We start from the raw sequence: 20,616 nt of genomic DNA, 5'->3' as shown, positions 1-20,616 counted from the left end.
AGAGTTGTCCCTCCACTGGTCAGGAAAAGACCCGTGTTCTAGTCCCAAATGTGTGTCTTGCCCCGGGGAAGCTTTTGAAGTTCTGAACAGCTTCATTCTACTTATGTCTAGTTTAATATTTTTCCGTGCCATTCTAACATTGTACTAAGGCTAGGGTATTCTAAAGGGCTCAGCATTGCTCAACTGTTCTCCCATTGAAGTCAGTGGGAACTGATCCTGTTTGAAAACCCCACCTTAACGATATAGTAGCCCTGATGAACGGTGCAGGCTTTCTTTTCTTTCTGTATTACCGTATTTGGACAAGACAACAACAGGTCTCTCCCATCTGGTCCAAAGAGCAATCAGAGTTTATGATAGCAGACTCAAATAAAAGAGCATAGAGCAGTGTGGGGGAAAGCACCTGTGGATATCTTTCTTTAGCTTTATGGATAATGTTTCCTTGTTTAGTGAATGTTGTACTTCAGTGTTGTCCACCAATGAGCAGATGGGCATATTTATAATAGGAGCAGAAAGTGATTCAGCCAGGATGACATTTTAAGATGAGAGCTGACAGGAAATGAGCAATATGAGCTGTGTAAGGGAAAGTTTACAAGCCTCCAAATGCTTCACCTACAGCAGTGGTCCTCAACCTTTTTGTGGCCAGTAGTACATTCATGTTTTCAGAAGAGTGTGGCGGGCACCAACAATTTTTCAAGGCTTATTTTGTATTTGTACATTAAATAATACGAAAAACCTCATATTTAATATAACATAATATATGAATCCAGAGAGAAGCTGGAGAGAAGCTGCGAGGACAGAGAACACCGGCGCCCACAGCCTGCAGTCCCGGAGTTCTCTGTCCCCGTCAGGCACAGGGCAGCGGCTTGTCTCCCCTGCTGGGCACTAGGTGGGCCCTGCGCCTGCTGGGAACAGAGAACATCATGCTCGCAGCCTGAGTTCTATGTCCCTGTCAGGTGCAGGGCTGCGGCTTCTCTCCCCTGCAGGGCACTAGGCAGGCGCACATAAATGCCCTGGAGGGCGCCATGGTGCCCGCGGGCACCACGTTGGGGACCACTGACCTACAGTAATGTGTTGAATGCCAAGGGGGAAAGGAATGCTATGATGTTTAGTCTATGTATAAGTCAAGTAGGAACAGAAAAGATCAGATGACCCTCAAATAATTGCATGTATAATTTTGGCATCTCTTTCTAATGCTCTTGACTCAGCAGCTTTAAGTATTATTATTAATTATTATTATTATCATCAATTATAATTATTTGTATTACTTTAGTACCTGGAAGCCCTATTAATGGACCAGGATCCCATTGTACTTATGTAAAACAGAGTTATTGTGTTAGTGTTATTAATACATAATAGTTCATTTAGTTGAATTTAGGTGAAGCACTTGCAAAATTATAAAGCAATAGATGGTGGTGTTACTAAAGTCAGGTCTACACTGCAAAGTTTTGTTGGCATAGCTTTATTAATTAGGAAAGTGAATATCACATCCCTAACCATCATAGCTAGGCTCCCTCCATCCATGTAGGCACAACTTAAACCGAAGTATAAGTTGCTGGTATAGTTTGTCACTGGGAGAGCTAGTTTAATGAGCCCTTAATATAATCTTGAATAAATACACAGGTCTGCATATGCACAAATGATGTAAACTTTGGCTGCACCATATGTGAAGTGATAGAATATTTAAATTCAGTGTATTGTGAGAATAAAATTGAGTACTTCAGGTATAGCACATCTCAACTAGGATTGAATCAGAGAGCAGATCTTTTCCTCCCTTCCTTCCTCCTTCCATCTCTATTTCTCGAGTACCTTCTTTAAAGATAACTGACACATTTTTGTCACTGAAATCATCAGGGAGCTTTGCCTATTGTATATATAAGCAGGCAGGTGCTTGGCAGTAATGCTGAGTGATTTGAGTAAATAGAAATAGTTATTTGTGTGTGTGTGCATGTTTAGTTTTAAGTGTTTTTATTGTCTGTTTATTTTTGGGGTCTCCTTGTATTAGGCCAGTTGTGAGCAGTCCCTGCCTATCAATCTGACAAGAGCTTTACAAAGAGAGGCACCGAATTCAACGCCACGAAGCAAGGTACAGTAAAATTGGCATATTCGCAGACACACCATTCTGTTGTTGTTCAGTTTCCCTGCCAGATGGCAAACAAGAATTTGAGGGGTAAAGTGAATGAGAGTTTTCATGTTGCCAAGATCACTTTGGTTCTCTTCTTCAGATTCCTCAATCTTCATGCTGCTTCTCATTAATTAGTCACACAATTGATCAGTCAAGTTTCACAGCAACCCTGTGTGATAGCTACGTATTATAACCATTTTAAAGTTTGATAAAGTTGAGACCGTGTTTAGAAGAAGGGCATGTTACAAGCAGGCAGACCTACTCCAGACAGGTTAAGTGTAGATATTTTTCACTATGGGGAGTTCACCAGATTCTGAACTATGGTGTATTGATATACACTACTTTTAGGGTAGGATTTTCAAAAGGGCTTCAAATTGGTGCAGCTCTTCTCCCATTGTACTCAGTGGCAAAACTCCCACTGACTTCAGTGGGAGCAGAGTTTGGCAGACACTGTGCACTTGTGAAAATCCCATCATTAAATATGTTTAAGGACAGATAGTGCCTAATAGCACACTGGCCTGTGTTTGGGTCTGAGTGGTCACACCATCCCAGGGGCTATGCTGGAAGGCAGAATGGGTTCTTGAGTGCACAGGCTAAGCACAGCTGCTGCACTATTTCTTAAGAGAGTTCAACATCATCTCCTCTCATTTCTGGCCATTTCTGCTGGTCTTTGCGGAGCATGGAGGTTGGGGTTCTTGCCCCACCTCTACGATACCTCTTTAGGTTGTGGCTTGCGCCCCAGGGTGTTCTAGAAGTAAGCAATCTCTGTTCTCAGGACAGCCCAGTAGCTGCAATCGTGACTGGTTCCTGTGCAGGTACGAGAGGGGACAAAAGCTCTAGCTACCTGTTATGCACATTCTTTGTCTAGTCTACCAGGTCCAAGCACCCTTGGGCCCTGATTGTCTATACGTAGAAGGAACTAGCTTGCGTGTAGTTAATAGCACATTTCCAGTCATTAGAAAGGTCCTGTGTTGTGTACATAGGGAATCTCTGGGACAGTCATTGAATGAACTATGTAAGTAAATTTAAAAGTAAATAATTTACTGAAATGGCAAATACTTATTTTAAAATTCAAATTGATGAATTCTCTTTGGGCTGTTTCCCTATGGCAAGTTTCTGTTGTTGTGCGTGTGCTTGACTTTCAGATCAGCAGCACAACTTCTACTTTTTCAGGGCTGACTCAAAGCAAGAGTAACATGAGATGCTAGTCTGGAGAGCCTGAATTTCTCTCACATCTAGGTCATGCTTTTCTTTGAGATCATATTCTATTTATGGATTATTTTACAATAAATAGATAAATCAGACACCTGTTCTTAAACCACTCAGAGAGAACAATAAAGGTCCTTAGTGCTGATCCAAGCTTCCATAAACAAACCCACATTACAGCACATACACTTATCTTTCTGGTGAGTTGCAAGGAATTTTAGCCAGGCATTTGCTTTGGCAATGTTTGTTTGCGGGTTTTATTTTAGTTTTGATACTGAATTCTTATTTAGCATGAGGGTTTGTCTAGATGGTAATGTAAGCCCCAGGTTAGTGGGACTCGAATCAACAACCTTAGCTTCAAGAACCCAGAGCTTGAGTGTCTACATTGATTGTTAACCCTGTTTTAAGAACTTTCTAACCCAGGCTCTAGCCTGGATCTCTGATGTCCACGCTGCAGCACGCAGATCCAGGCTCCCTAGCGCCCTCCTGAAATGTGGCTGCTCTAGCCTTTTGACTGTGATGCATTGTGAGAAAACACGACTGTCCATCCTGCACCTTACAGGGAGTTTGAACAGCCCATAACACACCCTGCCGAGGAGTCTTTTGGTCTTTGTGCTCCTAGCTACCGGACCCAGCAACATGGAGGAGAAATCTTTTGATGAACTTCACTTTCTTGCACTTTCACTCCTCTGTCAGGATGCATGAGGTGCGGGTGGATGTTTCAGCTGTGTTTTCTGAACCACCAAAGGCTCCTCATAGAGCTTACGATGGAGAAGGAGAAGCACACAGACCTGCGGACTCAAACTAATTGATGCTACATATGACACTTGGTATAGTTGCTGATGCCCCCTAGATAGACAGCCGCTTCTGAAGCATGGCCACAAGCTCAGACTGGTGGGATCCCATTGTCATGCAGACCTGGGATGATCAGCAGATGTTCCAGAGCTTCCGCGTGAAGAAAGGTACATTTCTGGAACTTTGCAAGCTGCTTACCTCAACCTTCCAGCATAAAAACACACACATGAGAGCACCCTTGCTGGTCCCAAAGCGGATTGCTTTAACTGTCTGGAACCTGGCTACCCCAGACCGCTACAGGTCCATTGCTAACCAGTTGGGTGTCAGAAAATCAACTGTGGGAAAGCAGTGGCAGAGGTTTTCTGAGACAATGAGGCATGTGGTTTACCCCAACGTGATGGGATATTCCTGAAGTAATTGCTGGCCTTGAGAGAATGGGGTTTCCAGTCTGCATCGGGGCCATTGGTGGGACTTGTGCCCATAGTTTGTCATCCTCGAGTTGTACATGAGTACATAAACCACAAAGATGTAGGCTTTTGTGGATCACAGAGGTTGATTTATGATTGTCAACAGGGGGTGCACTGAAAAAGTTCATGATGCCAGGGTTTTTTGCCGGTTGGGAGTCTACATTCATGGACAGGCTAGGATGCTATTTCCACCAAATGACATCGTCATAAATTGAATTACTGTCCCCACCATTGTTTTGGAGGACCCTGAGTACCTCCTTTTGCCTAGGCTCATGAAACTGTGTCCTGATTTCCGAGGCCCTGACAGAAGACAATTTAATTACACTCTCAGCAGGTGTAGAATGGTGATTGAATGTACTCTGACAGATAGAAATCTCTGTGGAAGTGTTTGCAGATCTGTATGGATTCCATATCAGTGCTATCTGCATTACTGTAGCTTGCTGTGTCTTTGTGCTGCCCAAGGTGAGCCATGTCGCTCTGAATGGACATGTGACAGCGAGGGGCTGCTGGATGCAACAGGTCACTTCACTGTCTTCACTCGGCACCTGCTATTGGCTTCCATTAGGCCTCATGCTGGGTTCTGGGGCCAGTAGGCACCATTCTGGCTGACCAGGTCATCATGCACCACCATTGACCCCATGCTCAGCACAGCACCCAATCAAACTCCTTGTAAAATAGGTGTGGTGATGGGTTGCCTGAGGTGCGTTTCTGGTCTCTGGTTTTCCTGTACTCAATCTTGAGATGCTTAATCTGTTCCCTGCACTGGTCATTGATCCAGTAAATTTGCATCATTTCCAGTTTCTTTGTTATTTGCTGGTATGCATGGTCATTCCTGGTCCTCATACTGAAGTCTGCTCTTTTGCTGGCCTTGCACCTGTGATCTTGAAGCTGAAAGACGACTTCTGGTCAGTCTCTGTTGTCGGCACAGAAGGCTCTCTCCTGGTGTGTTCAGAAACCAATGGAAGGTTAAACGCTGACTCACTGAGCTGCTATACTATACTAAGAAGGATTGCTTCCTCTTCCCTGGAGTCAATTGGGCTAGAGAGGAAATTGGCCCATGGGATTTTGGGATAATTTTGCCAGACTCCCAGGACCTGTTGGGGGGACTTCCACTAAACTGCAAAGCAATAGGCTCAAACCGCGGGTCCTGGCTTGACTTGGGCTCAAACTCTCTACCCCTGCTCTAACCTGAGAGATTTGTGTATAGATGTAATTGGGGTTTTGGGCTCAAGTCTGGTCTCAGCCAGGGCTTACGCTGCAGTGTCCAGATGGTCATGAGATCTTGAATCATTCTCATTAACTTTGCTTATGGCATCTTAGCTCTCAAGGTGTCAGATGTGACAGATGCTGAATGTGTGCAGATGGCTATGCTAGATGGAAACACGTGTGGGTCTTTTATCTCCTGAGACCACTTATTGAACTAATAACAGTGGGGGTTACAGTCACGGAAAGGGGAGAAAATGAGCCACCCTAAAATATTATGGATGTGCCCTATCCAAACTCAGGAAATACAAGCTCAGCACATGCTTGCAGTGTTGTCTGTTTAACCCTTCATGCATTCATTATTGAATGCCCCTTGATTACCAAAATGCATGTTTTACTGTATCAGTATGGAAAAGTGTCTCTGCCTCACTCATATAAATAAATAAAATCCCTATCTGGCAACTGTGGAGAGAACACTTTTTAAGAACAGAAGAAAATGGCACATTTTAAAAGATGACCAATTAAGGGCAACATGGCAACAGGGAAAGAGTGTATTTTATATGTGTAGCAAAACTTTTTTGTAGATGCTTTGCTTTTCCTTATAGAAATACTGCTACATTCTCTAGCACCAGTCTCCAATATTCCAGCTTATCAGAGTGTTCCTGCTGTGTTTGGACCATTGCTATTGTATACTGTAGTGTTTTCTAAAAAATGGGTGTCTCCATCTCTTTCTCATCACAAACTACATTTCAGGACCCTTGTTTGTGTTTTGTTGCAATATCTATAACAAATAAATGAAGCAGATTAAGGCTGTGTCAAAGTGGAGCAAAGTCGCGTGTATTCTTTTAGTAAGAGATATGGTCTCACGTAAAAGGTTGCATATATAAATAATCTTGGGAGGACAAAAGGAAATGAAAGGACAACTGAATGTGGGTATTCATTATGCAGTGAAACAGTGGTGGTCTATATTTGAAAGCTATTTGGCTGTGCTTTTTATTACTTCCATCTCAAAAGTCCCTGTTGAATTTTTGGAAAGATTGTAAAATAGGTTCTGATGTACCTTAGCTTTTCTTCCCAGGCCTCAGTAGCAATTGAGATGAAATCAGTATGTTTAAAACAGGAGTTTTTTACTTCATTATATGGCTTGTTAATCATTCTTTTATTTAAACAACTTTGCTTACATAATTTCCTCTTTCAACAAGGATGTTTTCTTCTTTTTCTGTGAAGCCGAAAACAAATAGGATTACATAGTGGGGGATGTGGAGTGGAACACCAGTAGCAGCAAAGGTTTTTTATTGCTTATGTTAAATCACTGTACATGTTTGTTTTTACCCAGAAGAAAATTGTACCACAGTGGTGGTTTCATGAACTGATAAATGAGTTAAGAACATAAGAACGGCTATACTAGGTCAGACCAATGGCCCATCTAGCCCAGCATCCTGTTTTCTGACAGTGGCCAATGCTGGGTGCTTCAGAGGGAATCAACAGAACAGGGCAATTTATTGAGTGATCCATCCCCAGTCATCCAGTCCCAGCTTCTGGCAGTCAGAGGTTTAGGGACACTCAGAGCATGAGGTTGTGTCCTTGGGTACCTTGGCTAATAGCCACTGATGGACCTATTGATGGAGTTGTTCCATTAGGCTAGCTTTCTTGACTTCTGGGCAGACTTTTTTGTTTTTTTTAGGTCCGCATTTTAACTTAAGGACTTGTTGCTATAAGAATAAAGTTGTGTGTGTTTGAACATGGTTGTTTGTGCAAGGAAGGGAGTGTTTAAGCAGGGGGCTGGAAGTCGAGGCTCTTGGATTCTGTTCCAAGCACTCTTTGACCCTGTCCAATCTATTCAGGCTCAGTTGTTGTGTTTTTCTAAGGAGCCTAAGGGAGGCAGATACCCAAATCCCATTGAAATTTGATGGGAGTTGTGCACCTAATTCCCTTAAGCTCCTTTGAAGATCCCAGGCTTAGCCTCTTTGTACCTTAATTTATCTGTCTGTAGAATAGGTGAAGATTACTACCATCTCACAGGGCTGCTGTGAGGCTTAATGCATTAGGGCTCACTAGTGAACCACTTTACACAACCATGCAGGGGAGAGAGGTGGAGTAAACTGCCCTCTTATGTCCTTAGCTGAATTATCTGCACTGCATGGGTGGGTGGAAGAGCTTCTGTGAAGTAACTACTCCCTCTTATACCCGCACATTGCCGCTGGGGCAGCTGGGAAGTAGTCTATACCAGGTGTAAGTCTGGCACAGATTTTACACTCCCCCCGCCCATCTGCATGCGCGCGCACACACCCCCACCCCCCACACTCACAGACTAGTTTTGCAGAAACCATGTGGCATATTCAGTGCTGATACAAGGCCCAGCTCCATTGACTTCAGAGCAGCAGCCCCGCATTGATATCATCAGGGAATTTGGCTCTATGAATTGAAGCAAAAGTGTTGGTAAAGGTTTGTTTGCTTACTGACTGAGTCTGTGTGAGCAGCTCCAACTGGAGAAACCAGTTATTAAGCATTTGAAGATTGTCTGCCATTGTCAGTGCTAATCTAAGTTTTCATTAAAAAGGGAGAGGTCCATGATGGTTGGTCTAATACTCCCCCACAAACTTGATGAATAGTTATTCTGTATTTTTAATAATCACAACTGCTCTGCATTGTGGTATCAGAAATGCATTGGTTGTGATTAGATCAATGGCACTAGGGAACAGAGGTTGGTAAGCACAGTTGGTTTTGGTTTATTGGTGGATATTAACTTTCTTTGCTAAATACTATGGAGGTAATAAGACTCAGATTTGCCAGTGTCCCATTTCCAGCCCTATTTTCAACCTCCCTCCTCCTTCCTATGTTAATTTAATTAAGTAACCTCCTTTTGGCCTCTCAAAATGCCATGCTTAGTCTCAGAGGAAGGATATTTATTTATTTACATTTTGCCAAGTTCCAAGGAAACTGACCCAGCTGAATGGAGTCAGAGGCAAGTCATATTTGAAATGTTGACAGAAGGTTCTAATGTGTTGTGGTATCTGTTAATACCTAAAAAGAGCTTAGTTTTAAAACCTCAAACTTAATATAAACTTAATGCACTTAAGTGACTGCAATACAAAGCAGTGGTGTGCTACAGATACAAAAGATAAAGGGAAATTTGACAGATAACTCTGCTCTTTTATGGAGAGGCTTTACAGCTCTGAGGTTACACTATATTAAAGGTTAATGCCTGGCAGACGGTTTACACTTGTTCAGCATTTTGTTTAAGAGGGCAAAAACAAATGTAATATCCTGTCCAGTTTGAGTTTCATGTCATAACAGGACAATAATGCAAGATACAAGTTGTAATATGGACTATTCCTACTGAGTCGTGACAGCCTAAAAAGGAACTAATGCAGGCCGTACTGTCAAAAATAAATGCATGGCTGCAGATCTGCACTATTCAAAGTCTTTTTGTCATTTCTTCAGTCCAGTCTTCACTGATGTGTGTCACAGAGAAATCTAGCGAGTGCATAGTCCCTGCAGAGAGCTCAGCCCCAGGAGGGTCCCCGGTGCATTAGCACCTTGGGGGAAGGCCATGGGAGGACCAGTTGAGCAGTGGAGCCAGAGAATCCATTAGGATGCAGATTCTCCTTTTCCGCCCCACCTCTATGAGGTCAGTGTAAGGGGGTGTGGAGCCTGCTCTGCAGCCTGCAGCAGGATTCCCTGGGCACTTGGCAACTGGGGCTAGTAAGAAAGGATTTGCCTCATAATTACAAAGCACTTACTAAAAGTTAAGTCATTGGCTAGATGACTGAGTCCCATCCTGCTTTCTGAGCACTGTCAGCTTTGGGCAGTTAGAAAAATTATTCTAATTGCTCCCCCATCAAGAATTTGCATGGCCACATGCGAAAGGACCACGCTCAATTTTCTGGAAAGGTAGCAATCCATATGCCTTACTCAAAAACTGTCTGGATAAGAAGTGGGATAATCTGAACTGGTGCAGACTCAGTGGACACAACAGGCAGGCATAGTTGATGCACTTTCAACTCTAACTGCTGTCATCTTTATCAGTGATTGGAGCTGACAGGGAATCTCCTCACTTGGCAACTGAGGGCCCCACTTTGCCTGCCTCCCTTCGGACATGCCATCTTCTCCAGATTTGCTCTGCCAGCCATGTTCTCCTATATAACCTCATGTATTGCTCCCACCCCCTGGCTCTTGCTTTATCACTCCTCGGCCTGTGGTCAAGCTGTGGCTCACAGGCTAAGGCTGCCTGCCCTGCACAGTGTTCCCCTTTCTCTCTGGCCATTCTCCCCCACATATGCTGTTCCATTATCACCTCTAGGAACACCCTGGGCTCTATTCTCCTCCTTTCTACCTGTCTTGAGCAGTGTCAACTAAATCTCACAGTAAGAGATTATTCACCTACAAAACAAGTAGGACAAAAAGCATTACTGAAGTGGTGCAATCTTTTCTAAGCAGGGAGTTCTCTGTTGTTAATTGGTTCAAAATAATATCAAAGTGAGCTCTCTAATACATTGAAAAAACAGAAACGGCATTTAGAGTCACTTACGGATTGCGTGAGGAGCTTGGGAGCATGAGAGAGAGATTCTTGGCCAGCAAGATGTTTATGGTGGTCGGGAGAAGGAGCTTATTGCTTGAGGAAATATACAGTCAGCATGATGCAGGGTACTGGATTGGGATCTGGGAGAACTAGATTCTCTTTGTGGCTTTGCCACTGACCTGCTGTGTGATCCTGGGTAAATCACTTCTCTGTTTCTACTTCCACTCCTTATCTGGCTTGTCTATTGGACTATGACCTCTTCAGGGCTTCGTCTTTCACTATTATTATTTATTATTTGTATTACCATTGTGCCTGGGAGCCATAGCCAGGAACCAGGACCCTGTTGTGCTAGGAGCTGTACAAACTCAGAGCAAAAGGACTGTCCATGTTCCATAGAGATTAGCCTTACTTGGTACAGTAGCAAGCACGTTGGTTGGGGCCTCTAGATGCTATTATAATGCAAATTATAAATTATAATGGCAGCCATTTTGAGCCAAATACATGGTCCAGAAGGGGTTAACAAAAGCTTTTGTTGCAACAGAAAGGATTTTTTGTTGTTGTTGTTTTTTTTTTTTAAATAAAGGTTGCTCTTAAAGTGCCTCAGTCCATGAGCAAGTATGTAAGGGATGACAGAGCTGACACTTCATGCTGGCAGATTTGTGACAGGAGTCACTGCTTATCAAAGAAAGCAAGTTAAATGTGCGTTCTCTGACATTCCTTATTACTTTGCACCTACCTGCTTGTGAGGGGAGTGCTGTTAAGTGATATGACCCAAAAGATGGGTTCTGACAGTTTGCCATAAGGATATTAGCTATTTATTTCAGCCTACCAAGATGTGGACTTACACTGTGGGGTTTGATTACTGGCAGTAAACCCGACATGGGAGAAGTCTGCAGGTGCTGAAGGATTTTCTTGCTATGCTGTATTAGTAGGAGAATGTCACCAGAGAGGCATTTAAATTGTTTTATTTAACTAAAACAACAACGTTATGTATTCTGGATTATTTTGTTCAACAACAATCACATAATATTTTAACAAAACAAGCATATGTTCTTAACTTCTCACATTTATCTCCAGACTTCTTCTCCTTGTCTAGATCTATTCTATCCCCAACAATCTTCTATTCATTGAACTTTTTGAAACTTTGCACTTTTAGAGAGAGGTAAGGGATTGACTCTGTGGTACTTGTTTGCACACACACAGTAACCAAACAATCATTCGTTTTCTGATATACACTGCGACCTCGATATAACGCCACCTGATATAACATGAATTTGGATATAACGCGGTAAAGCACTGCTCTGGGGGGGCGGGGCTGTGCACTCTAATAGATCAAAGTAAGTTCAATATAATACAGTTTCATCTATAACGCGGTAAGATTTTTTGGCTCCCAAGGACAGCGTTATATCGAGGTAGAGGTGTAGCTGTAAAACTAATCTGCAAAGTTTTCAAAATAAATCACCGTTTAAAAATGTATAGTAAGTACCTTCTAAAAATGAAACCTACATCTCTGAGTTGCAAAGAATATGTATGAAGGTTATAACAACTAACAAGAATGTACTTTTATGTAGAAAACTATGATTAAATTGAGTCTTCCTGACTAGTGATTTAAATCATGATTTAAATCAGTTTGATTTCAATCAAATCCACCCTGATAGGATGTATTTTCCATAAACCCATATTGATTTGCATGAATTATTTTTCACTCCTTTAGTTCATTATTGAGTCCTGACTCAGCCACTCCATTATTTTGCCTGGGAGCGATGTCAGGCTGGCAGGCCTATAGTTACCTGGCTTGTCATCTTTACTGTATTTAAAAATTGTCTCACATTAACTTTCTTCCAGTCTTCTGGAACTTCCCTGGTGCTCTAGGGCTTATAGCAAGCTCCTCGGCCAGCTCTTTTAAAACTCTTGGATGAAAGCTATCTGGACCAGCTGATTTGAAAATGTCTAACTTTTTAGTAACTTCCATTTTAACATCCTCCAGAGATACTTGTGGAATGGAAAGAGTGTTGTCACCATGTGATGAGACTGCATCATCTGTTTTTTCCCCCAAATATAGAACTGAAATATTTATTGAACACTTCTGCCTTTTCTGCATTGTTACAGATAATTCTACCATTTCCATCTAGTAATGGACTGATACCATTGTCAGGATTTTTTTTTGTTCCTAATACATTTTTAAAACTACTTATTGTCCTTAATTCTACTGGCTATAGATTTCTTTTTGTGTCTCTTGGCTTCCCTTATCAATTTCCTGCCATTCCTAACTTCTGATTTATATTCATTACTATCATCCATCCCTTTTGTCCATTTTTTACAGCTGCCTTTGCTTCCCCTCTAAACTAGGTTATTTTTTAAATCCTCACAGCAGCCTGTGGGATTTTGGGGCATCTAGGAAGGTGTTCTTAAATGATTTCCAATTGTCGTTCACATTTTTATGATTCAATTCTTCCTCTCACCTGATTTGGCTCATACTTATTTTCAGGTTTGTGAAATTGGCCATATTAAAGCACCAAGTATATATATGTCACTGGTCCAGACTTTATTTTGCTTGCACATTATAAAGGTGATCAAGTCATGATCACGTGTACCTAAGCTACCATTAAATTTTAATTGTGTGATCAGTTCCTCTTTATCTGTTATGACAAGGTATAATATAGAATTCTCCTATGCTGGTGGCAGCACTTTGTGAGTTAGGAGATTTGTCATCTATAATATTTAGAAATTCCAAGAATGTTTTAGTACTGGTAGCATGAGATCTACAGCATACATCACTCAGATTGAAGTTCCCCATGATCACACAGTTCCCCTCCTGCATTCTTTGTAGATAGGTGCTTAATGAAGCTGTCATCCTGCTCCCTAGTTTGATTTGGTGGTCTTTAGTAGTCACCAACTAGAGCCTTATATTATGCTTTATCTGTTCGGACCTAGATCCATCTGAGTTATCAGTGTCTCAGTAATAGGTAATGCCAATTTTGGCATAGAGTGCCACTCCCCCTCCCTTTTTGCCAATTCTAGACTTCATAGACTCATAGACTCTAGGACTGGAAGGCACCTCGAGAGGTCATCGAGTCCAGTCCCCTGCCCTCATGGCAGGACCAAATACTGTCTAGACCATCCCTAAAAGACATTTATCTAACCTACTCTTAAATATCTCCAGAGATGGAGATTCCACAACTTCCCTAGGCAATCTATTCCAGTGTTTAACTACCCTGACAGTTAGGAACTTTTTCCTAATGTCCAACCTAAATCTCCCTTCCTGCAGTTTAAGCCCATTGCTTCTTGTTCTATCATTGGAGGCTAAGGTGAACAAGTTTTCTCCCTCCTCCTGATGACACCCTTTTAGATACCTGAAAACTGCTATCATGTCCCCTCTCAGTCTTCTCTTTTCCAAACTAACAAACACAATTCCTTCAGCCTTCCTTCATAGGTCATGTTCTCAAGACCTTTAATCATTCTTGTTGCTCTTCTCTGGACCCTCTCCAATTTCTCCAAATCTTTCTTGAAATGCGGTGCCCAGAACTGGACACAATACTCCAGTTGATGCCTAACCAGGGCAGAGTAAAGCGGATGAATGACTTCTCGTGTCTTGTTTACAACACACCTGTTAATGCATCCCAGAACCACGTTTGCTTTTTTTGCAACAGTATCACACTGTTGACTCATATTAAGCTTGTGGTCCACTATGACCCCTAGATCTCTTTCTGCCATACTCCTTCCTAGACAGTCTCTTCCCATTCTGTATGTGTGAAACTGATTGTTCCTTCCTAAGTGGAACACTTTGCATTTATCTTTATTGAACTTTTTCCTGTTTACCTCAGACCATTTCTCGAATTTGTTCAGATCATTTTGAATTTTGACCCTGTCCTCCAAAGCAGTTGCAATCCCTCCCAGTTTGGTATCGTCCGCAAACTTAATAAGCGTACTTTCTATGCAGCATCTAAATCGTTGATGAAGATATTGAACAGAGCCGGTCCCAGAACAGACCCCTGCGGAACCCCACTTGTTATACCTTTCCAGCAGGATTGGGAGCCATTAATAACTACTCTCTGAGTACGGTTATCCAGCCAGTTATGCACCCACCTTATAGTAGCCCCATCTAAATTGTACTTTCCTAGTTTATCTATAAGAATTTCATGTGAGACCATATCAAATGCCTTACTAAAGTCTAAGTATACCACATCCACCGCTTCTCCCTTATCTACAAGGCTCGTTATCCTATCAAAGAATGCTATCAGATTACTTTGACACGATTTGTTCTTTACAATTCCATGCTGGCTATTCCCTATCACCTTACCACCTTCCAAATGTTTGCAGATGGTTTCTTTAATTACTTGCTCCATTATCTTCCCTGGCACAGAAGTTAAACTAACTTCCTAAATTGGTTATAGATTTTAACAGTCCAGTGGTGCTAGTCAGCCTACCAAGTTTCAGTAATACCAACTAGATTGAATTTTTGCTCTTAAATGAGCAATTCCTATTCCTCTTGTTTGTTACGTGGGCCCCAAGCATTTGTGTATAGGCAAATCAAGAATTTCTTCTCTTCATGTCCTTTGGTTCCTTGATTAATTTTGTTCTCAATATCTCAATTTTGTGCTTAGCGCTAATATCTTCCTTCTTACCTTCCCCTTTTGCTATTAATGTAACCCCTCCTCTAGCTAACCTGTTTGTTCTTTTTAAGCCCTGAGTTTCTAGCAGGACTGAAAAACAAAAGGACCCATTAACAAAAGAGCAGTGACGGATTTAAAGAATAACAACATCAGACGGAGTGACGGTAATATTGGCTAGTTAATATGTAAAAGCAAAATTGGCACTCGCAAGGAATTTAATAGACTTTTTCTTTAAGTTTGAGCCAATATATGAACACGAATATCCTGCAAATGTTAGGCCTTCAGGTACCATGTTTTCATTTTTGTTTGTGCCCTTATTTTTGATCTTTAAAAAGGTGGATTTGTTAACAATCACTGAAACCAATAAGAATGTTGCTGCTGACTTCAACAAGTGAAGGACTGAGCCATATTACAAATAGGAACAATCTCTTACTTCTTACTCTGACAGAACTCCTGTTATTCATTTATTTGGTTCTTTGAACTCTCATTGATTTGAATGGGTGTTTTGCCTGGATAAGGAGTGCACATCATGGCCATAAATGACATGCAGAGGAGGGCCCTAGGAAAAATTCAACATCTCTGCAAACCATGATGTAGGACTTCTCTTATCATCCCGTGGCTGAGCAGATTTTCTGCAAGCATTTTGGCCTAATGAGTTGCCCCTGCTACCTGTATGACCTACATTTAGCACTTGCATGGCACCAGAATAATAATAATAATAATAATAATAATTAATAAATAATCTGAAGTAATCACAATGGATGCTGATTATTGGCTGTTTTAACATATTCTGAAAACAAATGTACAGCTTGCAGTAAAGGAATCTTCAAGCAGAGACTCTGAAAAGATCAGCCCTAGTGTTAAAAAAACAAATAGTAATATGACCACCAAAGGGTAGGCTTGAGAGGTAAGGAAACAACGTGCCAATTTCATATTTCCATTCTTCCTTTTAGCAAAGTGCTTTTGCTATAAATATGGAAATAAGATTTCTGCACTAGTAAAAGAAGCAGATGTGCCAGTATGACAGAGCTGCTCCACTGAAGTCCATGTATGTAGGTTTGAAAGGCTAGAATACATCGCTGGGAAACTTGTCTTTCTCTATTTATGGTGTTGCTCAACTAACCATCATCACAAAGAATTACAGACTAATAAAAGTATTTGTGGTGCCTGACTGACATCATTGGCATTGTCCTATCCTGCACGATAAATCAAGAGACATGGGCAGGTCCTTCAAGGAAAGTGAATAGTTTATGTTTACACCCTATTTTTCTCCTACCCATACCATATATTAACAGCTCATTAAAAAGGGGAAGAATCTAAAGCACTGAAATAATTATCCTGGGTTCAATTCTGCCACTGTTACTCACACTGAGTAGTACCTTATCCTTCCCAAGCAAAACAGCAACAGAAACACATTTGGTCTCTCACAGCTGTTAGTTTGTGTGGCCATCTGAATCAAGAGCAGAGAACCACAGCGGAATAAAAGTGATCCACTGTAAGATGTCCATTTTGTAGCCTCTCGTGTTTCTCATTTGGAGAGACTTTATTTAAAGTGGTACAAATCTAATGACAGGATTAAGTTAACAAATGTAGGATGATTATTAGGAAAATCTCCAGAATGGTGCGACTGTATAAAAATATGCCATGAGAAGAGGCAGAAGCTTCCATCTCTTGGAACGTTTAGAACTAGAGTGGACAAAGCATTGGAAAATACGCTGTGGACAATAATCTTGTATTGACGCAGGGTGATCTCATACATCTTCTCCATCCCCAATTTTCATAACATGATGCTTTTAGTGTTGGCACACCTCTAATTTTAAGTAAGAGTTATGACAGACAAGTGACTCATAAGGGAAGTTACTCATCTCGTCAGGCTGGCCCAGATTCTTCTTTCACTAACACTGGTGGAAGCTAGAAGTAATGCCCCTGAAGAGAATTTAAAACTGGGAGTTAAGTGAGAGGAGAATCAGAAACCCACTGAAGATGAGAACACCACAAAGATGACCATGTAAGACTCTGTTATTGCAGGAATGAAGTAGTACAATAATTGCTTTCATTATGCTGCACTGGGATGAAAAACAGAAAGAGCCTGAAAGCCGGCGACCCTTTGATAGCACACTAGTAAGTGATTCATCATGGATACTAAACGGCACAATGTAGACAGATGCATTTTAATATAAAATTGCATTTCGTTTATACAGGATGACACTTCAGAATGAATTGGGGGTATGCACACAGACAATGCAACAAAAGCACTCAGGAATCCTTTCAACCAGGGGTTCTCAAAGTGGGGGTTGGGACCCCTCAGGGGGTTGCAAGGTTATTACGTGGGGGGTCGTGAGCTGTCAGCCTCCACTCCAAATCCTGCTTTTCCTCCAGCATTTATAATGGTGTTAAACATATAAAAAAGTGTTTTAATATATAAGGAGTGAGGGGTTTGCGCTAAGAGGCTTGCTGTTCGAAAGGGGTCATCAGTACAAAAGTCTGAGAACTCCTGCTTTAAATATCAACCTGTATGTGTCTCTCTCCTATTGACTGTGGCAAGAGATATTATTTGTACTGGACAGCAGTACACAAATACATTTCTGTAGTTCTTCAGAAACAGTACAGACTGACAGTTCATTCCAAAATTTGCAAATCCCCCATTCCCTCCCTGTCTGCCTCCTTTCCCTGCTCACTTTCTTAGGGTGATGATTAGCCAGGAGTACATTATTCTGCATAAATCTTGGTGTTCTTCTCTACTAGTTTTACTTTGCTGTGTATGTTTAAAAATAAGAGAGTCATCAAAGGGCTGACAACAAAGCTTAATTTAGTAATTTGAGATACTGAAACATTAATATACTTAAGCCCTGTGATTTAAAAATCTGTCTCTAAAATGTAGTCCCCAACATGCAGATAGGACCATTCCAAACATCAGTTACCTGCTATAGCATCAGAAGTGTCATCTTGTCAGATTCATGCAAACACAAGACATTTTGCATATTTTTTTTACCCCTGTCTGTACGCAAAATAGAAATGTTGGAGAGAGGAAAGAAAAAGGATTTACAGCTAAAGAATTATTGACATATTAGACCTGATTCACTACTTCTTTGCAGTTGGTGGTTGCGTTTGCACCATGTATGGACTGAACATAGAGCATGTGAAACACAACCATTGTGATATCAGTGCTCTGCACAAGTGTGAGAACCACAGGGTGTGCAAGACAGTGAAAAATCACATTTACATCTGGGGTGGAGGTATTAATGATTAGGGCTTCTTATTTTAGATTAAAACCAATAAAACTCTCCAGTGCAGTTTTTGAGAACAGATCTTTGGAAAACAAAGTCCATCCGTATCTCTTGTGCCCCCTCCCTGTGACTCATAGTTGGTCCATTATTGAAAATTGTATGCTGCAAGCACTAAAAGGTCCCCTGTGCTTGCAAGGATCTCATCCATTCCTTTTCTAGAATCCAAGAAAAATCTTCTTCTTTTTCCACACCAATTTAAACAAACCAGTCGTCATCAAACTAAATACATCCCTAAAAAATAAACAGAAAATTGAAGGGGGAAAAAGACACTCATGAGCTAGAATCCCCATTTCTGGTGGATAAAGAAGATTTCTGGCTCTGTGTGGAAATACATGCACAGAGGACAGAATGGTCAATGCAGTTCCCTTTGTAGAGTTTCATCTGAATCTTTTGATTTTAGGCAAAACCCCACCCTCAAAAGGAAGCAGCTTCCAGCCCGTTGGATAGGGTACAGGACTGTGCATGCAGAGACTGGGTACGCTGTGCTCTGTTCCAATGCTGCCAGCAAACACCTTCCTCTGGAACCCCGTCTACTGAGGTTCCCCAGTGCAGAGACCATATTCACATTCCTTTTCTGTTTGCACTCGGTGCAGTGGGCACCATGTGTGTCATCCTGCTGCAGGCAACCCCTACCTGCCCAGTCACAGTTTGTTGACTTACAAAGAGCGTTGTAGATTGAGCCCCCTCTTCCATGAGCAGAGCGGGACACTTCACAAGGAATATCCCCTGCGTGCTCATTCTCAGGGCAAGGTCTGTCCCACACTTCTTTCAACAAGGGCCGGATCCACTATCTGCTACATACTGCAGGCAGAACTCACATGGCAATCAATGAGCATTCTGAGTACAGAACATATTCTGGACTGAGCTGTAAATATGTTGGATATTGTTGGAATTCTGGCAAAACTACTCATAGATTTCATAGGTTTTCCAGGCCAGGAGGGACCATTAGATCATTTAATCTGAGCTCCTGCATAACAGTGGAGCAAGTCTACCGCCTTTTCATGGCACCCAATGTCAGTCATGAAAAGTGAAGCTAAAATCAGAGCTCCGGTTCCCCCATATAAAACAAGCCACAGAATTTCACCCAGTTGCCCCTACATTGAGTTCTTTGTTTGCCATGTGGGAAAATCCCAGGTTCCAACATAGTCAAATTCTTTGGTTTATTGCATGTGATGATTTTTAGAATGACATGGCTGTGGGGGTGTGTTTATATTATGTTCCGTCTTTTCTGTTAGTGTGAGAGAGATTTGGAAACTCATGTAATCAATCCATCCTGTCAGAAATGCTTCCAGAGTTAGTTCTTCAGCTTCATTGTTCTGTCAGTACTTAGCTGAGCCTTAGAGCTTCAGTCATTTTTAATACAGCAAAGCAAGAGCTTTGATACTCTTTGAAAACACCCGCTGCACAGAGCAAATGAGAGAGTGGTATTTTTTTTTTTAAAAAATGTGGTAATTATTTGCCCTATATCATCACAAATGACCATTTTTCTAATGCAGTTCTTGGTATTGGACTAATCCTTCCCAAACTGTACAACAGCTGATTTATAGTAAGAGGCCTTCTAACATTTGAAGCTTGGATAATTTGATAGGCCATGTGATAGGAATTTCAGGGAAGAACTTAGTTTAAAAAAAAAGTGGGGGTCAGGATTGGGATCTTTTCATGAGCCCGTACGTGTAGAGCATCATTTAGCCTAACACCAGCCCTTCCGGGTCAAACAAGGAACAGTTAGGATCAGGACAGCAGCTGCTTATGTCAACAAGTGTGGAGGCACAAGGAAATGAAGTACGTCTTGCTGCATCAGGAAGCAGCAGGCATATGGATAGGCCTTTCCCTCAACACACACACACACCATTAAACGCAGCTGAGGCCAGGGATGGCAAAGTGTGGCATTTGGAATTCTGCAAAGCTGTTCAAAGCTGCCCTTCTTTTTAATACAGACTCTTGAGTTATATTAATAATGTAATGATTTAAGTAGCCTGAGACATGTGGTATACATGGGCTGCATTTTCTTATTAAGGATGAGGACTGCTGCAGTCTATTCCTTTTAGTGCCTTCTTTCTTTATGTGCTGTTACCAAGAGCAGTGAATAAATAAGTTCAGATATGCTTAGCATGCTGCCATCGTTTTAGGAGCTCTGATAAAGCCATGCAGAAAGCAGTTTCCCAAACTGGTCTCACGTCTCTGGAACAGAATCTCTCTCCCAGTATTGATTTTTCCCTCCTTCTCAAAACAAATTCCTCCATCTGATTCCTTGATTCCTCTGAAGTTAAGTCTCAAAAGCCTTTTATAAAAGTGCTTAAGATCAGAAAAGTGCCTATGGAGAAATGACATCATCTTTCACAACAGATCTACTCCTTGTCTATGTTCAGAATCATGTCTGTTTACTTGAGTAACTAAACTT

At 41.6% G+C, this 20,616-nt stretch overlaps 1 protein-coding gene across 5 annotated transcripts in view; it reads left to right on the top strand.

Moving 5' to 3' along the window:
* Positions 1-20,616, top strand: part of FAM13A (family with sequence similarity 13 member A) — a 234,699-nt gene that overhangs the window by 60,737 nt on the left and 153,346 nt on the right. For 4 of the 5 annotated variants that reach the window (XM_050943999.1, XM_050943998.1, XM_050943995.1 and 1 more), the window contains one exon: positions 2,003-2,083. The exons of the other annotated variant lie outside the window; for it this stretch is intronic. In XM_050943999.1, coding sequence (XP_050799956.1) covers positions 2,003-2,083 — 81 coding nt within the window. The remainder of the gene's footprint in view (positions 1-2,002; positions 2,084-20,616) is intronic. 5 annotated transcript variants of the gene reach the window in all.

The sequence above is a fragment of the Gopherus flavomarginatus genome, chromosome 3 (genome assembly GCF_025201925.1).
Source record: "Gopherus flavomarginatus isolate rGopFla2 chromosome 3, rGopFla2.mat.asm, whole genome shotgun sequence".
NCBI lineage: Eukaryota > Metazoa > Chordata > Testudines > Testudinidae > Gopherus > Gopherus flavomarginatus.
This window is presented reverse-complemented; position numbering and strand designations above follow the sequence as displayed.